General features: G+C 38.8%; 1 protein-coding gene across 12 annotated transcripts in view; it reads left to right on the forward strand.

Moving 5' to 3' along the window:
* Positions 1-27,684, forward strand: part of robo2 (roundabout, axon guidance receptor, homolog 2 (Drosophila)) — a 380,931-nt gene that overhangs the window by 208,403 nt on the left and 144,844 nt on the right. For all 12 annotated transcript variants that reach the window (XM_042739942.1, XM_042739949.1, XM_042739945.1 and 9 more), the window contains one exon: positions 5,183-5,509. In XM_042739942.1, the coding sequence (XP_042595876.1) occupies positions 5,183-5,509 (327 nt within the window). The remainder of the gene's footprint in view (positions 1-5,182; positions 5,510-27,684) is intronic.

A 27,684-nucleotide genomic window follows, 5' to 3' on the forward strand; every position in this document is an offset into this window, starting at 1 on the left:
CCGTGCGAGGTTGTGCCATGTGTGTATTCAGAGCTATGTCTGAAAGCATCCAGTAACATCATCCCTGTTTCCCAACAGACATTTTTATATTTTCCACTGATGACATGATGAACGAGTCGCTGTCAGACTAACCCAAAAGAAGATATTCATCTCGGAGAGAGAAAACTTCCAGTGCCTGGAACTGAAGTATAACCAGTATCAGGGTTAAAGGGCTTCCATAAAACTCCAACCCTGCCAGCATTTCAGTTTTTCATGTTTGTTTGTGTGTTTGCTAAGTTTTCTGAGCAAATTCACTTTGTTTCCAATAAGATTTGACAAGACTGAGAACAGGAATGTGGTTTGAAACAGGGTTGATGTAGCAAACAGGTTGCAGAAATGCAATTCTGATTTAAACGCAAAGAAACAGAATTAAAACGAATTTAGGTTCAAAGAAATGAATGCAACTTTTTATACAGAAATGGCAAGTTTGTCAAAATAAGCCATGTTTTAATTTTTTTAAAATGCTTAAAAAGTCTTGAAGATAGATAGATAGATAGATAGATAGATAGATAGATAGATGCTGCCATTTTGACCCCATTCTTTCAGTCTCAACTTTCTTTTCTGCTACTTAAAATATAATAAATAAATAAACAAGGAATGTATTTTCTTGTATGTATGCTCAGTGAACCATAAATGATTTTCTACTGTGACGTTCCTTCAGGCACATACTAATTCAATTAACGTTAATCCGCATCAAAATCATGAGATAACCATTCGTCAAACTGTGACCTCTTTCCTCGCCTTTTATTTATTGCCAATGGAACAGTGTAATTAGAGCACCTTTGGGACGTTGCCCGTGGTAACCTCTGATCACAGCTCCACACACACACACAATAAGTTATGCGTCCTCTGGGGGCTTTCTGGCCTTGCTTCAGTGGGTGGTAGAAGCTCTGGCTATTGATTTAAACAGTGGGCTGATGAATCTCAGGAGAACCAATAAAAATAATTACGAAGAAGATCATCAAAGCTCCACAGCCTTCTGCTTTGCACATGAATAAATGCGTGGCAGAGCTAATAGAAGAGCGGTGGAGGTGGCATATGTGGTCATCTGTGCGCAGAAGAAAATTTTATTGCTCTGAGGTTTTCTTGCTCTTTCATGGTTCTCAGTTATGTTTCTTTGAAGTATCAGATGTTTCTTCTCAAAACCCTTGGGGAAAATGTAAAATGTAGAGAAGCTTAGATAATTTGGTAACTGATCTGAACAGAGTTTGAGATCTTTTCTGAAACTGTTGAGTAGATGTGTGATTTCCTGGATCTCAGTTTGAGATTGAAGAAGTCCTGTTTGTGGGTGAGGAGATGCTATGACTCCTATAGCGAGGAGATGAAGAGAACTTTATGGAACTGTGCTTCAAAATAAAAATAAAATAATAAACACAACAATACTACTATTTCTGTCCTCCACCATCCATTAAGTGGTGGCACAATATGTACAAGGATGAAATTAGTCCTCTCGTCATGCAGGACACAAGAGGGAGGTTCTGCAAGTGAGCTATTGTTCTCAACCAGCCTGTAAACAATGACTAACATGACAGCTCACCCCCTCTAGGCTTTCTCATCCATAGAAAGCACATCCTCCTCCTCGACTGTTTCTGTAGGCTGCATATGGCAAGGAGGAGGAAAGGAAGACAGGCTTTAGGAAACTTAGATGAGGTGGAGGAAGAATATGCAATTTCCATTTTTCGTTTTTTTCCTACCAAAATCTACTTTCTGGAAAATGGATGGATCTAAATTGCATCAGTGCGTTACATGTCGTATCGAGAATGATTATGAATGCATGAATCAAACTCTATTGGAATGTCGACATTTTCTCACACGGATTTCCACACATCATGTGTGCGTTCCCCAGTCCAAATGTGCGTGCATATGCATATATGCCTTTGTGTGTGTGTGTGGGCTGGCTGGGGGGTCCAAGGGAAGAGGAAATGGTTCTTTGGATTGTGTGCGCTCAGAGACATTGTAAAGAGCACTCTCCCAGGCGGCCAAGAGCACTTGATTGTACAACAAGCAATGATCGCATTAAGAGAGGGCAGCAGGAAGAGAGAGAGAGAGGGAAACAAAGAGACAGAGAGTGGGAAGGAAATAAATTGACTTTGCCAGTGGCTTAGTCTGCTGATGGGAGAAAATATAGAAAAAATTACTTTTTCATTTTCATGTGCTACATCCACAAGTGTGTTAGGGGTAATGGAGTGTGTGTGTGTGTTTGGGGGGGGGGGGGGCTCTGCCTGTATGATTGCCCCGGTTATAGTGGTCACTATAAAAACAGGTTTTACAGTTTCAAGAGTGGCAATGTTTGCCTGTTGTATATCTGTAGAGGTCAAAAAACAGCATTGGGCTTTCAAAATATATAGGATAATAAAAATTAAAGCAGTGTTTTTCTTGCTCAATACTAGTTAAGTTAGTCAAATCTGTACCTTTGGTTAGTTACCACCACCCAGTACCTAGTCAAAAACAAGGGGGCTCCATTTATGCTATGATGCGAATAATATAATCTGTTTTTATATTTCCTTCTGTCCCTCACTTAACAGGGAAAATCACAATTTTAGAAGCATCTGCTGAGCAAAATTTCTCCCTGGATAAAAAGACGAAAGAAAAAAAAAATACAGCAAGCAGATGGCGCCTCAAGGTTCAGACGATTAGAGGTTGCAGATTGGAATACAAATTGGATTAAAAGAAATTAGACTAATAAAAATCGAATCGTATGGCAAGTGCAAGCATATTCACCTCAGTCATATAAAAGTCTCTGCCAGTGGCTGTCGATTAGAACCTAAACAGATGCTCCAGTGAGATAGCAGTTAATATATATGTGTGTATGTGCGTTCTTGGTGGACATAGTTCCCCCATCATCCTCTTATCTCGACTCACCCCATTTATCAATGTCATAATGTTAATTAGTGGTTTGTTTATTTAGTGACTTACAACATCAAAATGAACTTGTTTCTGATTGCTGAAAGCGGGACATAAACATCAGTCATAAACAAAATGTTATAAACATTTGTGTTCATTCATAAAAAAAATGGTGTGTGGAAATCGATTCTGAATTGCACTGGATCCAGAGGAACATGCATGGATACACCAAGGTTACATAAGTGTCCCAACCTTAAATGAGTTTGACACCTCAGGTTTTGAGGGATGCAGACTGCCAAGAGGGAGGGCGAGGAGAAATGCTAGAGGCAGTGAGAGCAAAATCAGTCTATCTGCAAACTTCAGCAGAGCTCGGTTTCATAGTATGCAGCACAACTTAAACATGAAACCTGGAAGGTACAGGATAAGATCTCGCCCTGTCAGTAGCAATTCCCTTGTGTGACCCCCATGTCTGCTCTGGGGCTTGTGTGTGGCCCTACTTAGACAGCAGACAGCTGGAATGATCACTAATCAATGAGAGGGAAATGGTAAGAATTAGCACAAATTAGGTGAAGTGGGAGTCCTCGCTCCCTTTAATTGAGTCCGTACTGCACTGCAGGAGAGAACGAACCTTTAGAGCACACTAATACTCTGCAAAATATATTTGCATGCAAACAAAACAAGCTTACTTCTCTGCTATGCTGTGTCCTGGTCCAACTGGTATGAAGAGACAGTGTGGGTATCAAATTTAGAAGTGATCCTAAACACCCTAAACAAATGCTCTTTTTTTTACTGCAGTTCCATACATCAGCAACTGAAAGAGTTTAGCACCGCAGTGAACTCTTGTACATCAGCACTGCACACCTGCCGTCCCGAGAGAGGACACGGCCACCTTCAACTCAAGCTAGCTGCTGCTGCTGTGGCTCTCATAGCGTAGGAGGTCTGTTCTGCGCTCTGCAGTGGTTTATGTTGAACAAACGGCTAGCGAGCAGCTGTTTTAGCAGTGCTAAACAAACAAAGCTGCACAGAGCTGTGTGCTGATCATGCTAGCATGCTACTCTCTCGGGAGGTTTAGCCACTAGCAGTGCATAGAAAAAGCTAATGAATAAACATATTGTGCTTCATTTGTAGATGTATCTTCTTGGTCCTGTTGATAATCTTGCATAATGCTCCTTCTATTTATATATATATATATATATATATATATATATATATATATATATATATATATATATATATATATATATATATATATATATATATATAATATATTTCTCTCTATGAAACTTGGTCATTATGGGGCCTACAATGCATGTTTTTGGTTCCCACAAAGATCAACAATCACATGCTAAAATCATATAACCTTCAATTTTGCAGTCACTCCTAGTTTTAAGCCATTCCATTACCTGAAAGAAGTCAAAAATAAGCATTTACAATCTTAAGCTAGCCATGTGCTATTTAACCGTGTAAATGGCAGCACTAGTGGCTGGGGCTTAGAATCTCTTTTTGGACGGGTTTGGGGGATCAGGGGCTGCTTTTGTCCCTCTTTGGCCCGTGCCTTAGTGATGTAAATGCAGGGTGGCCTCTGGCTCCTTATCTCTAGGGTTAAGGCTCACACTGCTCTTTCCGCAATCTATTATCATAAGGGCCAGACTCCTAGCATGGGCTGCTAGCTTTATCCATACCAAATGCAGGGCCATGCAGGGGAACGTTCAGGGGATTAGCATTTTAACACAGTGTGAGTCTAAACCCTGAACCTCTCTGTCACAGAGGGCAAGTCCCCAATGGCTTGCCAGCTCACTATGTGGCACCCTAAATTAGTGTTCTGGATCAGAGAGCTGGGTTGTGTTTTTGACATTGCTTTTCTTGGCTCAGAAACATTGCTTTTGTATGCTCAGTGAACAACTGGCAGTAGAGATAAAGGATTGTTTTAAGGATGTATGCAAGTAAGATTTTCCCAACTCAAACCTTATTTTTTCTAGCTTAAAGGTTTTTTAGAGATTCAAAATGTTAGACTGTGATTGCCAAGACCAGGGGTGTCCAGTCCTGCTCCTGGAGAGCCACTGTACTGAAGAGTTCAGCTCCAACCCCAGTTAAACACACAATTTGACTTAATCAAGGTCTCCAGGAAGACTAAAAGCTTACAGAAAGGTGTGTTAGCATAAAATTAAGCTAAACTGTGTATGACTTTGGCCCAACAGGAGCAGGATTGGACACCCCTGGCAAAGACTTATGTTAACCAGTTTGTTACATACATGTAAGGTCGGATCTGACAAGTCTTCCTCTTTCTCTGTTTTCCTAGGATCCCGTCTACGGCAGGAAGATTCTCCACCTCGGATCGTTGAACACCCCTCCGATCTGATTGTATCCAAGGGCGAACCAGCCACCCTAAACTGCAAGGCAGAGGGGCGGCCCACCCCTACCGTAGAGTGGTACAAGGATGGAGAACGAGTTGAAACTGATAAAGATGACCCTCGATCCCACCGCATGCTCCTGCCCAGCGGCTCGCTCTTCTTCCTGCGTATCGTACATGGCCGTCGAAGTAAACCTGACGAGGGGGCGTACGTTTGTGTGGCACGCAATTACTTGGGGGAAGCAGTCAGTCGAAACGCCTCACTGGAAGTAGCATGTAAGTATGTGATTTCTTTAATTATTGTCTTGAGTCACAGTAACAATCAGTGTTGGAGAACTTGTTTTTTTCATGAACCCTGTGGACCAGACTGCACCTTAATGTTCCTAAGTATACAATTGCACGATTCTGCTTTCGGAAGAACATTTGCCACATCGAATTGTGATTTGGTATTGCATCTGACTGATTTTGGAAAAATTCCTGAATTCCCAAGTTCCAAAACAATCAGTAGGGATGATTTTGCAGTTGGCTTTTGACTTTAATTAGCTCTTCATATGTTTTAGCAAATCTTAGATATATCAGTCTGTTTCGGTACAATCTGCCAGGCTTGTAGTTTTTCCTTCTGACTGAGAAATGGAAAAGATAAGGCATGCCAAGGAAGTGCAGAGAAATAGACTCAGATGAAAGAGCATGCTAGGTGTGGAAGGAGGGTGTAGACACAAGAAGGCAGAATCTGGGAGGGGGGCTTATTGACAACTTGTAGATGGGTCTCTGTTGGGTTGACTTGCATTTTCAGAGAGAGCACATCCCCTGGGGTCAAATGCCCAAGCGAATCAGAAACCATTATGAGTGACAGCTAACCTGTCCTCATTTGCTTTTCTGCTAGACAATGAGTATGCTATTTTAATCATAGGCCTTTTTGCTAAATCATTGCTGATTAATGGACTGTTGAAGCCAAGAAACTCTTTGCCAGACAGACCTTGTGCCTGTTGTCTTGGGAGTTTGTGATCTTTGTGATCAGTGAATACATTTCAGCAACTGAAGGCATAAAAGCTACATACACTAGCAGCAGAAATGCCAAAGCAAAAGTCATTAGAGATTAAGGAGTATTGGTCTTGCTCTGCTGGGTTTGTAGTCTAGACCTGGAGTCTAAATGAGCTGCTATCTTGAAGTCTGTTTCAACCCCAAGCTGATCAATACTGCGGCCTCTCTTATGCATTGTTATGAAAATAGGAGCGATCCATCATGGAATAAGGATATGATGATAAATATTGAATGAATGGATAACTAAATTGGTTCTGTGTGCTGCCGCCAAGACCCCGTGCAGTAATGAAAGGGTGTGTGTGTGTTTAGCTGTTGGAAAGGGTAACTCTAGATGAAGGGATTGTGGGAAGGTTTTGCGAGCCAGTAAATTTTGAATGCTGCTGCATTTTCTATTTTTAACCTGTAATTGATGATACAGGACGGTGATTTGGGTTAAAGGAGATGATGTTGGCGTTTAGTTTTTGAAAAGGATACTTTCGAGCTAGCAATTGCGGGAAGCTTTTCAGTAATATTTTTGAATAAATGTTCTATTTTTAACCTGTAATTGATGATACACAACTGCGTTTCGAGTTATAGGGTATATATAGAAGGGTATAAAGGCAGTTTGTGTGTGTTTTCACTCATGTAGCTGGCAGGGGGCTGTGTTTTCTCTGATCCTCTCAGCCTTTCCGAGGCAGTGGTGGCGGCCCCCAGGTGCTAAGTGTGTGACAGCAGCTTGATCTATCGATCGCACTAAGAGGGGTCTCCTTGCCTAAATGAAAATTCATGAAATATTGATGAAGACCCCGATTATTCCTTTTTTTTCTTGTATCTCTCTTTCACGTCCTCTTCTCTGTTCTCACTAGCTCTCTACGTTTCCAGCATGGTGCTAAGTCAGATGTTGTGTCTGAAACCTAATCTTAAAAGGGCACTGTTGAACTGTGAATGAAGGCAACTGTAAGGAATCAAGACACTTGCAAGGTTTCCAAGATGCTATAACGTCTAATGATCCCAAAACAATATTCATAAATAACCAAGCAAATTTTAAGTAGTCAAATTTTGATTCAAATAAATATCATCAGACATTATTTTTATTCTTTTAACCAGATATTGGAATGCTTCCTTCCTCCGCATACAGCCTGCAAAGGCAGCATTTTTCAGGTTTAGACACAGTCTGAGTTGACTAAAAGAGTTAAAGTGAGTTGTAGGATGTTTTATGACTTTCAGGAGAGAGGTGAAGGGTCGTAAGGTTAGCGGGACGTAAGGTTAGCGGGTGTAGATACTAAACCTACAACAGGAAAGACCAAGAACTGTATTTAAACGAGACCCCTCAGCTGTGTTACGTTACACAATTTCCACTCATAAAACTTCTCTTTACTGGTGAGTGATCACAGAAGTAAAGCCAATCTAAACCGATACAGCTCATGTATCGCTCCAAGCAAAATATGTTTCATCTGTCACATCGTAGAAATATTCTGAAGCCGCGCTGTTTTCTCATGAAGTAAATGTTGATTTTATAGCCAGCTGTGTATATCTGATCTATATGAAATACTCCCAGACTCGCATACGTATAAAACGTTCACCTCCAAAACAAACAACTAGCCTTCAGTGACAAACTGAAAAATGTGGTGAATGTTCCAGACTGTTTTGCGACGTTCATTTTGGGGGTTCCGACTCTGGTTACAAGCCTAGTGCTTTTTCATCTTTGTGTCATAAGTCGTCTCCTGTTGCGATATATGGTTCCGTCTCTCTCCCTCCTTCTCGTATGGGGTCACCCCCGCAAGCTGAGTGAATGGCTCTGTTGAAACAGATTGCAGGCAGGCGTTCGCCGTGGACCACTGAAGTCGCCTGATCAGAGAGACCCCAAGCTGGGCTGCAGGAAGCAGAGAGAGGCCTGTGAAAGGAGCTCGCTGCATTATTAATAACGAGGCAGATTGCAAGGAGGTGTCCGCCGAAGCAGGATTATCTCAAACGCTAGTCTTTAACAATTGACCATTAGTAATGCCACAAAGAAGATACACAGATCTTGTAACGGATGTCTGCGTCCCAGAGAGATTAAAGAAAATCTGCAAAAGGGTTGATTTTGTCCCTGTGATGAGCAAGGCACTTATCTGTCTCAACACAGTTCTTTGTCTCATTTAAACTTATTTGTCGGGTTTAGCACTTTAGCGCTTTTACCTCTTAAAATGGTCCATTTCTTAATTTAAAGGTACCAAACATGTCTTTCCACTTGCCTCAACATAAATGAATCCCTTTCCTGTCATTTATATGGTCTTAATTAGAGCAGAAGAATAGAAGAGGGAAAAAGGTGCTGACAGGCCACAGGGAGCGATTGGCTGAATCCCAATTTGCATACATCTACTTTAACCTAAAGGCACATACTTCACTGGTGCGGCATACATGCTTGAAATATATTAAGTACATATATGACTTTTTTTTAAGTATTACAGTGTTTGTTTAAGAGAAATCCACCTGCTGTGTGAATGGCATTCTTATAATTTTCTCTGCATGTTAAGATGGGCATCATTTTTTAGCGTTTAGGCTAACAAAGATATATTTAAGAACTACTATGGCAGTTTCGGCATCAAATTGTTCATTTATTTTTTCCTAAAACTGACTAAGAATAAGAGCACAAGAGGTTGTGGGAAATATTAGCCTACTTAGCATAAACTACCAAACTCTGCTAAAACAGATAACACGGTTTACCATGTATTGTGTACATGTATATGTTTAATATACAGTGGTACACACAAATCTTAATTTTACATACTATATAGGAAAGATAGAAAGTGAATTTGGATAGTTATCTTGAAATGAGCTTTATTTGGCTTTATCTTTTTATTATGTCTCTCAGAAAAGGTTTTATATACTATTTACTCTGTCCCTCTATGATGTACTGTATATGATGGATACATTTTGGTCTATGCCGCACCCTGTGGCACTCCTTGCTTCTGGGAAAGATAATTTGTTCTTTTGTTGCTATTTTTTTCTTTATGTCTCTCTCCCAGTCTCTCTTTCTATTTCTCTCTCATGGTCTTTCTCTTCTCGGGATAAACTGGGTCAATGAGCAGGTTCATAAATCATTGTGAAGACTATGTCAAACTGAGGCAAGCCCTGCTTTGAATAAATTTGCCAAAGTGGTGAAATCTGTGGTCGTAGCTTGTGTACGGGCGCAATGTGACAAGCCACACCTGGGGCGCACAGTCATCAAGGAAAATGTTAATTAGCCCCTGTATCTCTTCTCAGGTGGAGAGGTGTGTGCATTATAAATACGAGGGCAACAAGCTTGTTGAACATGGTGGTGTTAATTAAGCGTAGAAGGTGTGAATGTGTGTGTGTTTGTGTCTGCTAATGGTCCGCACTGATAATAATGTTAAAGTGTGCATATACTTTGAATCTTAGCGACAAAAAGTGCTGTTTCGTTCACTTGTAACCTTTAAAAAGTATGCAAATGAGGAAAGGGTGAAACAGATGTCATTGCTGGTTTGTTAAAAGGCCACCAGCCTGGGATTGGCTGGCGTTTTTGAAAAGGTTCTTTTGATACGCTTTAGCGTGGCACTTCAGCAATTAAGAGAGTCGTTAGGCAGCATTTGGAACTGGTAAGATGAAGTAATTAGTGGAAAAATGGTGCTTTCTTGTGTAAAGCTTTTCTGGTGCGTCTCAAGCTGTTTGACTGTGTGTCCGGCATCAGTAAAATCTAATAAAAGAGGATGAAAATAATTGGACACACACAGCTAGTAGAGGTGGGAGGTATGATCAAAATTTCATATCACGTTATGAGAAATTATATATCATGGTAACAATATATATATACTACCATTCAAAGTTTGAGGTCAGTATGATGCTGCAAAAGATTTCAGTTTCAAATTAATGCTGTTCCTTTGAACTTTCTATTTATCAACGGATCTTGAAAAAAAAAAAAAAAAGATCATGGTTTAGATAAAAATATTAAGCAGCACAATAGCATTGATAATAAGAAGAAATGCTTATTAAGCAGCATATTAGAATGATTTCTTAAGGATTTTTTTTCTCCTTTTTTTCCATGCATGTAAATAACATAATGCTGCATTTCCCACTGCATTTCCCACAGTATAGCAAAATATCCACTGGTTGACACAGTTCTGCTGTAGTGTGGTGTATCCCTAACATCTAGACTACAAACACCCATCTGGCTTTTAACATCTCATCTGGTGGACAAGTGAGCGTGTGTGAGTGAATTAATCAAACACTCACTCACATGCAATTGTCATCATCCGCCTGATTGTAAATGTCATTGTCTGTCTGGGTCCTCTGACCTGCATTCGAGTTATCCCGGGATCCGGATTCTGCAGGTTCTAGGGGTTGGTGATTAAGTTGAAAGCAGACGGATGTCAGGATGCATCCGCGGCCCACAGGGAATGTTGGTTTCTGATAAGAGGGAGGGAGGGTGAGGTGCCGGCAGAGAGGTGGAAGAAGAACGGATTTCCAGTCTGTGATAAAGGAGAAAGAAATAAAATCCCTGATTGAATGTGTCTGCGTTGTATATCTGCAGTGCTGGAGTCAGCACCCACAACATAAAGACCAGCCTCCTTATCAGCGGCATGTTACATTACACACACATACATGGCGGCTGTGGTGAGATGGAGCCATGCAGATTTGGATGCATATCTTGTGGTCACATCTTGGTGTGTGCGAGACTAATCGGTCAACTGTGTAGATGATATTAAACGATTCTTCATTGTATGTATATGTGGAGGAAGCCCTCTGGAAAGGAGATAAATCATTGGTCCCATGGAACCCTAGAAATACACACACATACAATTTATACACACAGACACACACACACACACACACACACACACACACACACACACACACACACACACACACACACACTGACCTTTCTCATTCTCTCTTTCTCTCTCACACTGTCTTTTGTAAGCTCACTCTTGTCCCATTGTGAGTGATAAAGTTTTTACATTTTTATGGGATTTTGCTTCAGTTTTTGACAGGATAGAAGAGAAATTATGGGGAAAAGAACAAGGGTTGGCAAATGGCCTGAAATGGATTCAAGCTACTGTTTAGTCAGTGTTATGTTGGAGCATATGCATGACCTCCCAGGCCTGATCTCTGACTGTTTTGAGTTTTAACAAAAGTGAGATGCACAACTAGTCTGTAGGATGTAAATATTTATGTGACATTGTTGGTATGCTTATCCGCTATTGCCAATCATTTTATTTTATTTTATTTTATTTTATTTTATTTTATTTTATTTTATTTTATTTTTAAATATATATATTAAAATAAGCCAGACGACTCTTAGCAGTAATCTGCACAGTTGCTCTCAGTGGCTTTTAGAGATGTACAGCGGAATGGATTTACGCAGAACAGAGTCCATTATGATCAGATGGTCATTGTGGATTAGCAGAAAGGATTTAGCCTCTTTTCTTTTCTTTGTTTTTTTGGTTTTTTTGTTTGTTCATTTTTTTTTATTTTTTTTTTTGGAGTAAACAAATATTTCTGCTTTTCAGTTTGTTGTGTCTGTATCCAGTCAGATCCTAGACTTGATCATCTGAATGGCACAGAAGAAACATAGAAACATATTTTGTTTGTGTGTGTGTGTGTGTGTGTGTGTGTATGTGTGTGTATATATATTATATCCTTCCCTCATAACATTTTCTCACAGTCCTAGTGCTGATATTTGTGTTTTGTTTCGTTTGTTGGCTTGATAATGAGTTTATCTTTAATTCTCTCACTAACTATTGCTGTGTTTTTGTGCATGCATCTCTGCTAATCTCTCTCTCTGTGTGTGTGTGTGTGTGTGTGTCTGTGTCTGTGTGTGTGTTACATTGTTTATGTGTGGTCCCTGTGACCCTAAACTACTTGAAACTCCATTACATGATTGCCTGCCATCAAAAAGAGCCAGAAGCTATGGGGAATCATTCCAATGGTCATTTAAATCCAATCAAAGTCCAGACTATTGACTTCAGTCTGCATTTTCAGACCACAGAAGGCATGTTTGCATCCCTGTACTGTGGCAGGCTATCACCTACTAGAGGTTCCACTGTGGTTCCTCGTCAGGTAGAACAAAAACATCTAACCATGAGGTTGATTCCCATGAGAGTGCTGGATTCTGACAGTCTTCTGCATGGGATTGGATCTGATGACCCGTAAAGACCTGTCAGACCCCTCCATAGTAATTCCTTAGCATTCGGCTCTCTACGCAGAGCAGATACCCCTCACCCTACGAATGAGCCACCGCTGTCTACCCATAACCCCTGAAGCAAAGTCTCTTGGGACCCCAACCAAGGCCTGTAATCCATCATATGTATGTGTACGTGTGTGTGAGTGCAAATTCAGCTCCGCCCTTAACTGAGGACAGAGGAAATTGATTCAGCTCTCTGTTGAAGTGAACAATCTGTTATTTTTTCAAAGAAAAAAAAGTGCGGTGCCGAGTGCTGATGGTGCAGACTCTCGTGCTTGCACACACACATCGTACACAAACCGCAGTGCCGTTTCGGCATAGTGTCATCATCAGAGAACGCTTCCCGTCGCTCTGATGGATGGTGTGTTGTTGAACCTTGCACTCTGGTCACCTACAACACAACTCAATCAAGTTGGCTGCCTGAAGGTATCCATCGTCTCCGAAACTGGCATTTAAATTGTGCCAACTTTAGCACCCTTCTCTCAAACTCCCCTTCTTGTGCAGGACTAATAGTGCGTGTGATGCTGTTGTGACCGTGTGGTGTTATCGGTCCATTAACTGACTTCTACTCTTACAACTGGCTCTTTTCCTCGGGAGCGCGAGTTCCTACTGCCGCCCCGGACAGCTGCAGAGAGGAGGAGGGAACAGTAACCTAAGCTTCCTGTACTGCAGCGTATGTTGTGGGGATGAAATCCGAGCCCCCTCCTGTCCCTCGTCTCCTTCCTGCTGGTGTTTGAAATTGATAGGCGGTGTGGGGTCCTTCACAGGGCTTGGGAGTTTATGAGTGCGATCTAAAGAACAGCTGGAGTTGGCCTATGGATGCTCGGTCTGCGATGTGGCCCCGGGAGGGTGTCAATGAGAAAATTTGTCAATGGTGAAGACTTTTGCCCTCATATTTATTTCTTCATCAGTTGTGTTTTGTGTTAATTGCCTGTTTACTTGCAACTTATACAGCGCAACAGTTGGGTACCAGAAGTAAAAAATGCCATTTTTTTTTCTTCATAGAGGAATTATAAACCTTTAAAGAGAGACCTACTGTGGGCTACAAGGTTGTTAAACTATGTAAATAAAATTGTGCCAAAAAAGTAGACGGAACTGTTGCAATATGCTATATATTTAAATGCTTTTTTGTATAGATTTGTTCCAAAAGGCATCTTCAGTCCTTCAGGTCCTCATCCAAGGCCTGTGAGCCTGTGAGCAAAGTAAAATGATGAATGGGACACCCCATGATCTCATGGACTTCATGGATGAAGGCCATGGTACTGTAGCTTCACATTAAGTGCACATTTGGGACACATCCATATTCAAGGCTTCTTGCACTAAATTTGATCCTGATTTTGTTATTCATGACTAGTTTTGACCTTTTCTCCGATCCTATAAGTTTGGTACTGTTTCTTTAAGGCGTTTTATATGTAAATGATGTCTGTTTTTATTGGCAAACCTCCCCACATTATAATTCATCTGGGCAGGCCAAGTTGCTGCCTATTTATGTATGTAAAATGTATACATGAGTAGTCGTATATTAATGAGTTAAGTGTCATTATCATGAGATCTTAATTTTAATGACCTGTTTTGAGCATTACACATATGTGCAACTTCAAGGATGGTCTGAATATTGTTTTTACCCACTTGTTATTTTACCAAGATATACAGATTGTCTCATCATGCATGTGTGAATATTGAGTTTATTTAGACCGTGATCTTTAACTCATCTGTTTGGGCTGGTAGAATCGCTCTTACTAGCGAGGCAGCGAGACAAACAGATGGACTGATAGACATGCATACACACACACAGCACTTATAAACTTGAAAACGAGAGGCACAAGGACACATGGATCTGTTGAGCATGCATATACACACACACACACATAGTAGTGTGGCTAAAGGCCAAGTGCATATAAATCAGAACAGCTCCATTCAGATGCAAAATAGAGTCTTATCTACAGACTGTTCTTCGCTGCTCTCCTGTGCTCTACACCGATCAGGGCAAAACTATTATTTGGAGGCATGTGTACATCTGTGTGTGTACATACTGGTGCATATATAAGGTTATGTGTGTGTGTGTTTGGATCTGAAATGTGCACGATTGTGAATTTCAATGTGAAGGTCCATCGGGGTTTCATTTGGGTCTTTCTTCATGGTTTTTCACTGGAGGTTTTCTACAGGATTTTTGAGTAGCAGTTTCTTCAAGGTTATTTAAGGGAGGTTTTCCTCATGCTTAGCTCATTGAAGGTTTTCCTAAAGATTTTTCATTGGAGGTTTTTCCTAATTTTATTAGGTCTTTTCTCTTTCTTTAGAGGTTTTCCTCATGCTTTGCTCATTGAAGGTTTTACTAATGGGTTTTCACTGGAGAGTTTCCTCATAGTTTCTTATTGGAGGTTTTCCTCATGATTTTTACTAGGTCTTTTCTTGTGGATTTTCACGTTAGGTTGTCCATATAGTTTTCACTGGAAGTGTTTGCTGATTTTTACTAGGTACTTTCTCAAATATTTTTCCTGGAGGCTTTCCTCATGGTTTTTCACTGGAGGTTTTCCTTGTGATTTTTACTAGGTTTTTTCTTGTGGATTTTCACCGGAGGCTTTCCATATACAGAAGATTCTCACTGGAGGTTTTCCTTCATGATTTTCACTAGATCTGTTTTCTTGGATTTTCACTGGAGGTTTTCCTCGTGGAAAACTTTTAACGGAGCTTTTCCACTGAGGATTTTCCTTATGATTTTTTACTTTTACTAGTTTTCCTATAGCGTCTAAGTTTTGAAACACAAAGCAGTACCTTTATGAGAATAATCAGTCACATTTTTCATAGCTTTAACCTGATCAGGGTATCCAATATTCAGCCGTTAGCGCCTAGAGGGGCCAGTTACGAGGCGGGACCCACATTTCATCTGTTATGTCCTACTGTAAAGTGCCTGGCAGTCCATTTTCTAAGATGAAAGCTGGTAAATTGTCCAGATCAATCACTTTAATTTGTCTGCCACATTGTTATCAAGGGTTAAATGCATTTATTTAATGCTCAGTTGTGGCGTTTGTTTTTGTTATTGTTGAGATCAGCAGTGTTTCATCCTGGTGTCGTGTGTGTGTGTGTGTGTGTGTGAGTGAGAGGATGTCTTTGGATGGTTTAATATCAGATTACTGACCTGCACAGGAAATGAAAGCAGATGACAGTGAGTGATCACCTTGTGAGTGCATTTTGTGTGTGTGTGTGATTGACAAGCTGATGCATTTGACTCCCTCGATCTTTAAGAAACATTAATAGTCTCCTGCTCCCGGGTCCATATATCTAGTGCGTGTGGGTAAGGAGAGGATGAATTATGCATTTCTAGCAGGCTATGAAAAATGAACAACTTCAGATTCTCATCTACATAAATCTTCATTGTATTTAGACACTAGATGCATGTTTACGTAGTGAATACAGGCGTGGTTATTTAGATTTGTGTTTCTAGAGGCTATACATTCCTGCTGACATCTAAATATGCAGGTGATCTAAATGAGATTCAGGCAAAACATAACCCCCACAGTGTGCACCAAGCGAGAGTAGTCAAATTGCTCCATATGTGCCAGCCTGATGCATTAATTGCACACTTTAAAACTCATTCTTTTTTCCTTGCCATTTTATTTTGAGTTTCTACCAAGAGAAAAATAAATTCTCTGACACATTATGAATATTGATTTGGCTCTTTATAACAGAACAAGCACCGCAGGGAAGCATGCTGCACATTAGTGCTCCGTTAGTACTAGTAATTGCACACATATAGTCACTGTAATTCAACTGGAGATTCACACATGTGCCAACATATAGAATCTGTAATTTCAGCAGTGACATATGCACAAAGAACACATTCGGACCCTGTAATTCTGCATATATATGTGAGGTTAGTTGGAGACAACCACCCAGATGTATTCAAACAAATCTATGCAAAGCAAATCGCAAACGTTATGCAAAATGAAATCTGCAGCATGTCGCATTCTGTGATTCAAAACCCAGCAGGTGAATAGCATCTCAGTTCTCAAGGTCTGCTTCATAACATAACATCACATTGAACGGCCCTGTAGTATTTGGACTCTTTCAACCGGACGAGATAAATGAGAACAGTCCGATAATGATTTCCTGTAGCCGAGCCTTTAATCCCATACACAATGCTTATCTCTGCAGTGTAAAGCATGTGTTGTGTGGTAAGCCGGGTTTCAGATTGGCCGCTCTCTGAATGGACAGTCTTTGAGGAGTTGTGGAAAGGCTGGTGTGGTGGCATGATAGCAGGAGCTTCTCAAACGCAGTAGCAGATAGGAGGTCATCTGCTGGAAATGACCTCCGATGGGCCATTGATTGACCTGGTATTGAACCTTGGCTAATAGACTAGAGGGACAGTGCAGGTCTGGTTGTGGGTGATACAGTCGAATTCAGTTTTTGTAAACCTCAAGCAGCTTTCGCGTTAGGAAATCGGTTGATAATAGGAAAGCTCTGATCAATTTTGGCCAAAACAGATAGAAGATCGATTTGTTTGTTTTGTTTTGGTTTGGTTTGGTTTGTTCGGTTTTGGTTTGTTTTTGTCATGCTTATTGTAAAATTTTTATATTTTGCATTTGGCAGATGCATTTACATTTTACATTTATGCATTTATCAGACACTTTAATCTAAAGCAATTTACAGTGCATTCTGGCTATACATTCTTTTTTTTTTTTTACCAGTATGTATGTTCCCTGGGAATCAAACCCACAACCTTTTGCGCTGCTAACGAATGCTCTACCACTGAGCCACAGGAGCACTATGTCACTATGTCACAGGATGCTTTGTCCAAACTAACTTGTGCTGCATTTTTTCAGTTTAACCCATAGCCTTTTCTGATAAATAACTGAAAAATGACTGCTTATATATATTTTTTCATTCATGCAGTTTTACGTGCTGATGCATGATGTTGATGAAAATCTTGCATAGTACTTGCAACTCCTAAGTCATGGGTTCAAATTCCAGAGAGTGAATGAACTGATAAAATGTATATCTTGAGCGCAGTGTAATGTAAGTCACTTTGACTAAAAGCATTTTCGCTATACATAACTGTAAAATATTGCACTTGCCAATATTTCAATATCCCTAGAAGTATTTGACAATCTGTTGTAATCACCAAAACCCTCCTCTTGCTTTCTCTCATCCTGTACACCTTTTTTTTCTGTCATCCCTCCCTCATTGCCTCCTCCTCTGATTGCGGTGTGTCTAACGGTCCACAGATGATAACCATTCCTCCTCAATGTTTGAACCCGACCCCTCCCCCTAAAGGCGCACACAAATCAGATACGGGGGCCTCGGCAGGCAGCTAATGAAATTAGCCCCACGTTGCCCATACGCTTTAATAAGTCACTTGACTCGATTAAGGATGTGATGGCGGGGGATGTTGAATGGATACAGTGAATCTCCAGCTCGCCTGACGGTGCCAACCTGGGTGTTGATTATCATAAATATTCCCAGTCCACACACCTCAGGCAAAATCCACACTCCGACATCCCCCTTTTCCTCTCAACACTCCTCTTTCCAGGACCAGATGCCTCTTTTGGAGGCCTCGCAGGCAGTTCGGAGGAAACGCGAGGAGGGGGCGGTGCCAGTATTGTGGTGTCATTAACTTTCTTTGACTGGCAGCCGTCAAGCTGGCTGAGCCCCACCCCCCTGCTGTGCTGCAGTCTCCACCTCCCTTCCCTCCATCATTCTCTCCTGTCATCGCTCCATCCCAAAGTGGCAGCGATTCTTTGGGTCTCAGCTGCTAGGAGAGATGATACTCCAACCTCCCGCTGCTTGGGTGAATCTTCTTGGATCAAGGAAGTGGAGCTGGCCAGCCCGGAGTGACAGACGTTGCCCCGGTGCGGAACCTGATCCCCCGCTGCCTCTCTGCAGAAACCTCATGCTGGGCAGAAAGTGCCGGATAAGTGTAAGCAATCCGCAAATAACTCAACATTGCAGGCGGACTGCTGAGTTCAAAGTATTTGATTATCATGGAGCGGTTTTATCCATAATTCCTACATTTGTTATCTACTAGAACTTTCTAATTTCAATTTAAAGTTTGAACTAAATATGCAATGTGTCATATCTGCACCACTAGCAGCGTTAAATGAAACTGGAAAAATAATGACTCTCAGACAAGCACCTGTTTTCCATTATTTGGACAAAGAGATAGTCCTGCCCTAAACTTCTATTTTAGGTCACTTTAACAAAGTAATTCGATAGCATTACAGTGTTTACATGCTTAAGAAACACATGTATGCTTAAGATACATTAAGCTGGTATATTGAGGAATACATGATTGACAGGTGAAGGCACGAATCAGAATTAGGCTCAGAGGCGGGATTTTATTACAGGCATCCATTCAGTTGAGAGTAATCTGTCAGGATGGATAAATGAGGTCTGATGTTTCTGAACCTGACAGCGGTGGTGCCTGTTTCCAGCCGGCTGTTCCCAGGTCCTGAGCGGTGCCACAAACAGGAAATGAAGTTAGAGAGAGAGAGCAAGAGAAACACCTATGTGTTTCCTTTGTAGTCTATACAAGTGCATTGAAAATGTGTCTTCATCAGTGTTTTTGTCTTGCTCTCCAGTAAAAATATCTACACATCCTTAATACAACATAAATTAGCTTGAAAAGCAAACCTGCTAAATTACAAACAATTGTAATATATATATATATATATATATATATATATATATATATTATATATATATATATATATATATATATATATATATATATATATATATATATATATATATAATATAATTCATAATTGCAAAAATATATTAGGACTAGTTTTTTTTAGATAATACTGTATATCTTAAGTTTATCTTAATAATAAATCTTGCTAAATCTAGCAAGGTGTATGTTTAAGTTCTGCTTCTGAACTAAATTTATCTTCTGTTAAAGGTTTTGATATAATTTATACTGTAACAAAATTGCTTATGCATATATAGCTTTAATACAAGATATATTTACTTCTGCATAAGATATTAAGACTTGATTTTAGAAAATGTTTCTTAAGTTTATACTTTATTGTAGGTACAGTATAACAACTTCAGCAAGGTTTATGCTTATTACTGTATAAACGTTTGCACATTTTTAACAATAATTCAAACAGTTTGTTGAGGTTATGCTTAATATAAGATAAAGTAATGGTGTATGAAAGCTAAACTTGAACATAAATTGTCTTCAAGAAATATTATCTTCCACAGTTTTGCTTCTGAATTAAAATGATCTTGTTTAATCTTCTGAAGAAAATTGTTATGCATTAATTATGCATTGTGCTGAGTTTGTATGCATGTAGGTGCATGACCATGTGATGGATTGTGTGTGTGTGTGTGTGTGTGTGTGTGTGTCTCTTTGACACCAGTGAGCATCTCTATCTTGTTAATGGATGCAACAGACTCGTGTCCTGACACCTTGCATCCCTGTGCCCACCACAACTCGCCTCACACTTCTTTATCCCGCTCTCTGTCCTTCGCTCTTCACTTTTCTTTATTATTCACCCCCCACATGTTTGTCTAGCCCCGTATAAACAGACCTAAGAGCTTATGACAACTGGAAATGAACTTGTGCCCCACTGTGACCCCCTTTCTATGGTCTGGGACAAGAACCCCACACAAATCTTGCCCAGCCACACCAAAGTCCCCCATCCGCATGGGGCCAGAAGGGGTCAATGGATTTGCCAGGTCACCGTGGCAACTCTTGACAGGCTCAAATGTCAAAGAATTGGCCAGCCATGACACTGCTGTCAGAGTCAAACACCCCCCTTTACACGATGGGTTATTGCTAGAGAATGAGGGGGAGAAGCAAGGAGGGACAGGGAGATGCAGGGGTCCTGGAGCGGTTAGCATTCAGACCAGTCCCGTTGTGTCGGGGCACACAGACACACTGTCACTTTATGTCTAATTGGGGCAGGTTAAAGCCCTAGAGGCATGAAGGGTTATGCTCGCCCTGTTCTGCTGGCCGTTCTCTCTCTGTCTCATAATATGGCTTCCTACCTGCATTTTTTTTTTTTTACTTACCAATTCAGTTTAAAGGGACAGTTCACAAAAAAAATTAAATTACCCAAACTTTCTACTCACAAGCCTATGTTACTCAAAACATTTATGATCTTTTTACTCAAAGTCAGCAAAATAGTGTTCTATTATAAAATTTCAAAGGAACTCCTTAATGAAAGTTAATGATGACCACAGATGAAAAAAATACAAAAAATATCCCCTTAAAAGTATAAAGCAGTACACAGCAAAATGCAAGTCTTCTGAATCAATTTAAATTGATTCACACTGGTGTTTTTCCCTCAACATTTAAACAGGTTCGTATAACCCCTTCTTAAAAAACAATGTTGAAAACATGTTGTGCTGCTTAATTTTTTTAAAGAAACCATTATACAGGATTCTTTAATAAATAGAAAGTTCAAAAGAACAGCATTTATTTGGAATAGAAATTAATTAATAAATAATTTTACTGACCCCAAACCTTTGAACGGCAGCACACATTCAGGGGTCAGGAAAATGAACTGATGGAAAGAGAGATGCCGTTTACAGAGTGAAAAGAGACAGAGGTGAAGGGTGGTAGATCGGTAGAATGATAGAATATTTATGCGTTCGGTGCTTCAGTGATGTGAGGATGATTGCATTGATTGATCCAGGGGTCGTTTAGGGGTCAGTTCCCCTCAGAAGGGACAAATAATATAGGTCATATTAGCTCAACTCTCATTACTTATGAACACACACATTTGGAGCTCTACTGTTACATCACTGCAGAGATCTTAGATCATTTTAATCTGAAATATCTGTGATTGTGTCAATGTGTCTGTGATTGTGACAATCCTGGCCTAGTGCGTTTATGTAAATTGTGAGTCTGTTTACTTCTGTTTATTTTGATACAGTGTGCATTTCCACATTAACACTTTCATGAAGTCCCGTGTGTGTGTGTGTGTGTGGTGAACGGTATCAAATAGTTTTGTTTGGCTGCTTGAACTAAAGAAGCTTATTCTGATTGGCTACGAAGCCAGAACTAATACCTGCATTTTTATTTTGCGACTACTTAAGCAAATGCTCCTGACCTGCCAAATAAACACACACAAAGACACTTAATATTCTGGTGCTGCAAAAATTAGCCCCTGTTAAGCAGAAAATATCTCTGTGATACTTTAGCATCATACTGACTGGTAAATGAATACACTATGGTAGTGAAACAAGATATTTGCAGACCACGTTTAGGACAGGGCCTATGTCTTTATTTGTGTGAATGCTCTACCTGTCCTTTAATATCTCAAAGTGTGCTGAAATGCATTGGAAACATTGTGCAGATATGTCGACTGAAGTCTCATTATTGGGTTGTGCCGTGTAGAAACACTTCCGTATCTTTTTGCAGGCTGTCACATCAGTCTCTCTCCGCTCTCATTACCACTCCATCACTGCAGTTTGTTTTATTAGGCCCCAGAGGTGGCTGCCAGGCAACTGTGTGTGTGTGTGTGTGTGTGTGTGTGTGTGAGCGCTGTGCCGGTTCCCTAAAGTGGCATCTTTCTTTCTTCTGACCTACATACTTTTACAGCAATATTCAGTTGAGTTCATTTGTTTGATGTGTGCTGCTAGTTTAAACACAGAAACACACACTCGACACACACTGTCCCAAAGCAAATCTTGTTTGATTAGGCTCTGGGGAAGCCAGATATTGCTTGTACAGCAGTTGAATAGACAGTGACTTAAACAGGTGCTGTTAATCGCTGTGGCTGTTGTTGTGAGCGTGAACTGCAGTGGATTTAAGGGGGCCGGTTCACCCAAAAATGCATGTACTCACCCTCGTGATGACTTAGTTTCTTCTGTGAAATAAATATAGATATATTTTATATATATATACATATATTTTTTTTAATATATATATATATATATATATACATATATATACATATATATATATATATATATACATATATATACATATATATATACATATATATACATATATATATGCATATGTATGTGTGTATATATATATATATATATATATATATGCATATGTATGTGTGTATATATATATAATGTGTGTGTGTGTGTGTGTGTGTGTATTTCTAATTCTCATTCAGCTAGTTCAACTTAACATGCTCATGATAATTTTATAGTGTTGTTCCTTTTTATACAGTGAAATGCAAAAAGAGTTCTTATGTCTGCAGGCACTGTCTTTTTACTGTTCATTTCATTGATTCTTCAACTGTTGTCTAAGTAAACATGCTACGCAAACCATTTCTACTTTTTTAATGTTGAAGATGGCTCTTTTTTTCAATGGGAAACATGTACACTAAAATTTCCTCATGTGTTTCACAGAAGTAAAAATGAGACTGAATGACACAAGTGTGAGATGACAGAATTTTATTTATTTATTTATTATTGTTTTGAGCGTACTGTCCCTTTAAGACAAGATGTCAACAGCTAAAGCTTTTTCTAGCACTAGTCTCTCTCTCTCTCTCTCTCTCTCTCTCTCTCTCTCTCTCTCTCTCTCTCTCTCTCTCTCTCTCTCTCTCTCTCTCTCTCTCTCTCTCTCTCTCTCTCTCTCTCTCTCTCTCTCTCTCTCTCTCTCTCTCTCTCTCTCTCTCTCTCTCTCTCTCTCTCTCTCTCTCTCTCTCTCTCTCTCTCTCTCTCTCTCTCTCTCTCTCTCTCTCTCTCTCTCTCTGTGTGTGTGTGAAGTTCTCCCGCAGAGAGCTTTGTCTATTCTTTGTCTCTCCTCTCATCTTCTCTACTTGTACACACACACACACACAGGCCCACAGCCTGGCATCAGGTGGATAGACCCCGTCTGTGTCTAAGGAGTTTGTCTCCAACTGTGTGTGTGTGTTATTTGAATAGTGTATAACAGCAATTTGAAACGTCCTGGATCGAGGAGACAATCACACACATGGGACCGTCTGTCTCCATCTCTATTCTTCTTCCTCTCAGTGTCTCCTGGTATTCTGTACACAATAGTTTCCGTGATTACAGCCTTGTTGTGTGTATACATTTAGTGACAGGGTTATCACAGCCCTGTGTCCTTTAATATATGAACTGCTAAACTTTAGAGCTCGCAGCCTGTTTTAAATCCCTGTGTTTACCGTGGACATTTGTTTGCGTGTTTTAATGTCGCTGGAGGCCTGAGAGACGAGTCTGTATGTCACTCAGCTCTGCTCTTTAAAAATTCAGGGCCATTTCCTTTCTGCTCAACAAAGCTTCCTCACAAACACACACACACACACACACAGACTCCTCAAAGTCTCAGTGAGGCTGATTACAAAATGAATGCTTTCATCACCAGACTGTGAGGCATTGAAAACTGTTTTTCCTCCAGCTCTTCAAACATTAAATTCCCCATCAGTCTCACTGCTGTTATCCGTGCATCTGAGTTTATGGAATATTCACACTGGAGCTATGAATTAATCGACTTCCTAGGAAACATGTAGGTGGCACATACCAGTTTTGTTTACACTGAAAAAGTAACACAAACAATTAGGGGCTATTATTGTTCTCTCTGTTTTTATTCTGCTTGGACACAGTTTTTGCAATTTTGTATAGATGTTTTTGACAGATTAACCAGCAGAGATTGCTTGCATTTACTGTTGAACTCTTAAAGATGACATGAAATAGAATTGCATTTAACTGGTGTAATGTGACACAGCAGGAAATCATTTTTATCCATCTGAATTTGATTTGATTGCATTGTGGATTTTTAGTTTGTATTTTTGATGAGGAAAATTTATGGAAGCTTATTTTCACCATGGAAATAAAAAAAAAAAAAAATAATAAAAAAAAAAGTTTTGACTGTTTATCTTACAATTCTGACATGTTTCCCCCAATCCTAAGAGGGAAATTCCAAATTGTGAGATAGAAACTTTTAATTCTGAAAAAATATATAAGTAGAGTTGTGAGATAAAAGCAATGATTTGTGAGATATAAACTCTCTGAATTGTGAGATAAATGTACAATTCTGAGATAAAGTCCAAATTATGAGATTTTTTTTTATTATTTTTTGTATTTTTTATTCTGTGGCTGAAGTAAGCTTCTGTACAAATGTATTGTTTAATGTTACATTTTTCATGTTCACGCATTTAATGCATCCATATTATAAACAATATAATTTCCTGAAGTCCTAAAGCGATAATTTACCCACAAATTAAAATTTTCATCATTTATTCATCGTATGTCGTTCCAAATAACTTTGCTCTTTGTAACACAAAAGACTATATTTGTATATATATTTTTATTTTACTTTGTATTTTATTTTATTTTATTTGTTTTTTTATTTACAGTGAAAGTTAGTGGGGGTCCATTAAAACAAAAAAAAAACCTTATACAGGTATGGAGCAATATTAGGGTGAGTAATTGATGACAGAATATTGATTTTTGGCGAACTATGCCTTTAAATGTCTGATTGTCAACTTTATGATATCAGGGTTCATTTTCCAAATTGGTTTGATTCTTCTCTTTGTTCGTAAGGTCCCCTGCGTTTCTCTAAGCCCTTGTTTCTATATCTCGTCCCCGTGCCGTTAACAGGCTAACCACTGGTGTTTATCCTGTTGAAATGATTGGATTTAAATCCTAGGAACGACTTTGAGGAGGGAAAAAAAAGGAATAACAAACATAAGAAGAGTATGAAGGGGGAGTATGGAAGTGATGTTAGAAGAGTGTCCCCCAGGACAATAAATCCCTTTCTCCCAAATCCCATTGTTAAGAAAGCATGAAACCGGATTCCTGTAACAAGGCCTCTGATCTGAGGAGGCACGGCCCAAAGGACTCAATTAAAGGTACAACAGGCCTGATCTCTCTACCTGTTCTTTTCTTCTCTGCATTCTGTCTACCCTCCTGTCTCAACCTGCTGTGCTGTCGCGCCACAGCTGGGCTCTGGAAAGCAGAGCATGCTTTCGCAAACACACCAACCAATAAATGGCACTGGGAGTCTGTTAACCTTAGCTGTAGCTAGACTAACAAGTAGTGTGAGTTTGTGTATTTGTGTTGTGTGGTTTTATATTGCATTCTTTTTTTTTTTTTTTTTTTTTTTTTTTTTTTTTTTGTTTGTTTGTTTATGTGGCTCAAAATTTGATTCATTTTACATTTATGCATAACATGTAGGGCTCCAGCTGACTCAAAACATTAAATAAATTAATGCACAAATAGCAGTGATATAACAAAAGCAGATTTTACAATCAAATATTGAAATAAAGAACATAGACTCATTCATCTTCCCTGAAATCATGATTTGATGAAATTATCATCCGTCCCTGACCATGGTTCTACCCTGCCAGTGTGCCTGGGGACAATCATTTGTGTGACGCATTGGCAGGAAATGTGCTTCTGATTCGACTGAATCTACTGTGTCAGATGTTTAATCTCGTATATTACATATAAATATTCATGTGAACAACATGCAAGAGCTCTTAATTTCAATTTGCTATGAAAATGACTGCTAAAACCGATTTGGCCTAGTGGAGAGTTCAAGGTTAACAGGCAGTAACCTTGGATATATTGGTTTAAATTGCAAAATGAAATATGAACATTTGTTTATAATGTTTACATAGTAATGTTTACATTTTGAACATTCACACATTAGAGAAAAATATTGCTGAAAATATTGATTTAAGTTAACTAAATCAAACAAAAACGTCTTCATTTGGCCATGAATTAGGGTTATTTTAATTAAAAAAAAAAAAAAAAAACTCAAAAAAAAAAAACTAAAACCATAAACAAAATATGTTACTTGTATAAAATAAATAAAATACAAAATAAATTTTAACTGAAATAAAATAAAATATATTCATTCATTCATTCATTCATTCATTCATTCTTTCATTCATTCATTCATTCATTTATTCATTCATTCATTCTTTCATAAACTTATTTTTGTAGCTAGTTGCCAAGGCTACATTTCCCATTTTCTGAATTACTAAGATAATTAAAATAAAAAAACTAAAGCTAATAAACAAAAAATATTAATAATAAAAACATTAAAGGCATTTAAAAAAAGACAAAACAGACAAAAATTACTAAATTAAAAATATAAATTCGAATTCAAAATATTAAAAAGCTATTATATTATGTCACTATACAGTATATATATATATATATATATATAATATATGTGTGTGTGTGTGTGTGTGTATACAGTAGATATATATATATATATATATATATATATATATATATATATAAATCACGATTTATCGCATCCAAAATAAAAGTTTTGTTTAAAAAATATATATATATATACATTAGGGCTGTCAAATGATTAATCACGATTTATCGCATCCAAAATAAAAGTTTTGTTTACATAATATATGTATGTGTACAGGGTATATTTATTATGTATATATAAATACACACACATAAATTATATATTTAGAAAATATTTACATGTATATACATTTATATATTTATATTCTTATATTTTATATTATATATAAATATATTTAATATATAAACATAACATATTCTTCTTAAATATATACATGCATGTGTGTGTATTTATATATACATAATAAATATACACAGTATACACACATATATTATGTAAACAAAACTTTTATTTTGGATGTGATTAATCGTGATTAATCATTTGACAGCCCTAAAAAAAATATATAAATATATATATATATATATATATATATATATATATATATATATATATATATATATATATATATAAATGTCACAAATGCTAGTTGCATTTTAGCTGAATGTGTGGGATTTGGATTCAGTTTAGTCTGTCAAAATTGCAATTAGCTTAATGCGATAGCAATGGAAGTCAATGGGACATTGTCATATACAGTTAAATAAATGTGTGTTTATGTTATGATCTAAAAAGGGACCTTAAGCTGCCGATTGTCCTCAACCATCAAAAGTCAATTAGAGGCTCATTAAAGAAAGGAATTAGTTGTTATAGATTTGATAGGAGAGGTATGTGTGTAACGTTAGCGATCTAGCAGCAGGGAGGGCCATTCGGTGCTCCTGAGGGAAATGAGAGGATGTCTACAACAGACCAGCAGTTAATGGATTCTGTTTAGTCTTGATAATGTCTGATAATTAGTTAATCAAAGGCAGCGCCTACCCACGCGTGTTAGCTTCTTTTACATTAGCGGCTCTGTGCGAAAAACAGGTCAGTGAGCGACTGCTTGTGACAGACAATAGAAAGCCAGCCGCTGCCGTTCTCGTTCCCGTTCGAAGCGTTTTCCGAATGAATTGCTTTCAATTTCTCTGTTAATTATGTGTAGAAAGCCTCTTTGTTTGTGCT

This window comes from Cyprinus carpio, chromosome B15 (assembly GCF_018340385.1).
Source record: "Cyprinus carpio isolate SPL01 chromosome B15, ASM1834038v1, whole genome shotgun sequence".
Classification (NCBI taxonomy): Eukaryota; Metazoa; Chordata; class Actinopteri; order Cypriniformes; family Cyprinidae; genus Cyprinus; species Cyprinus carpio.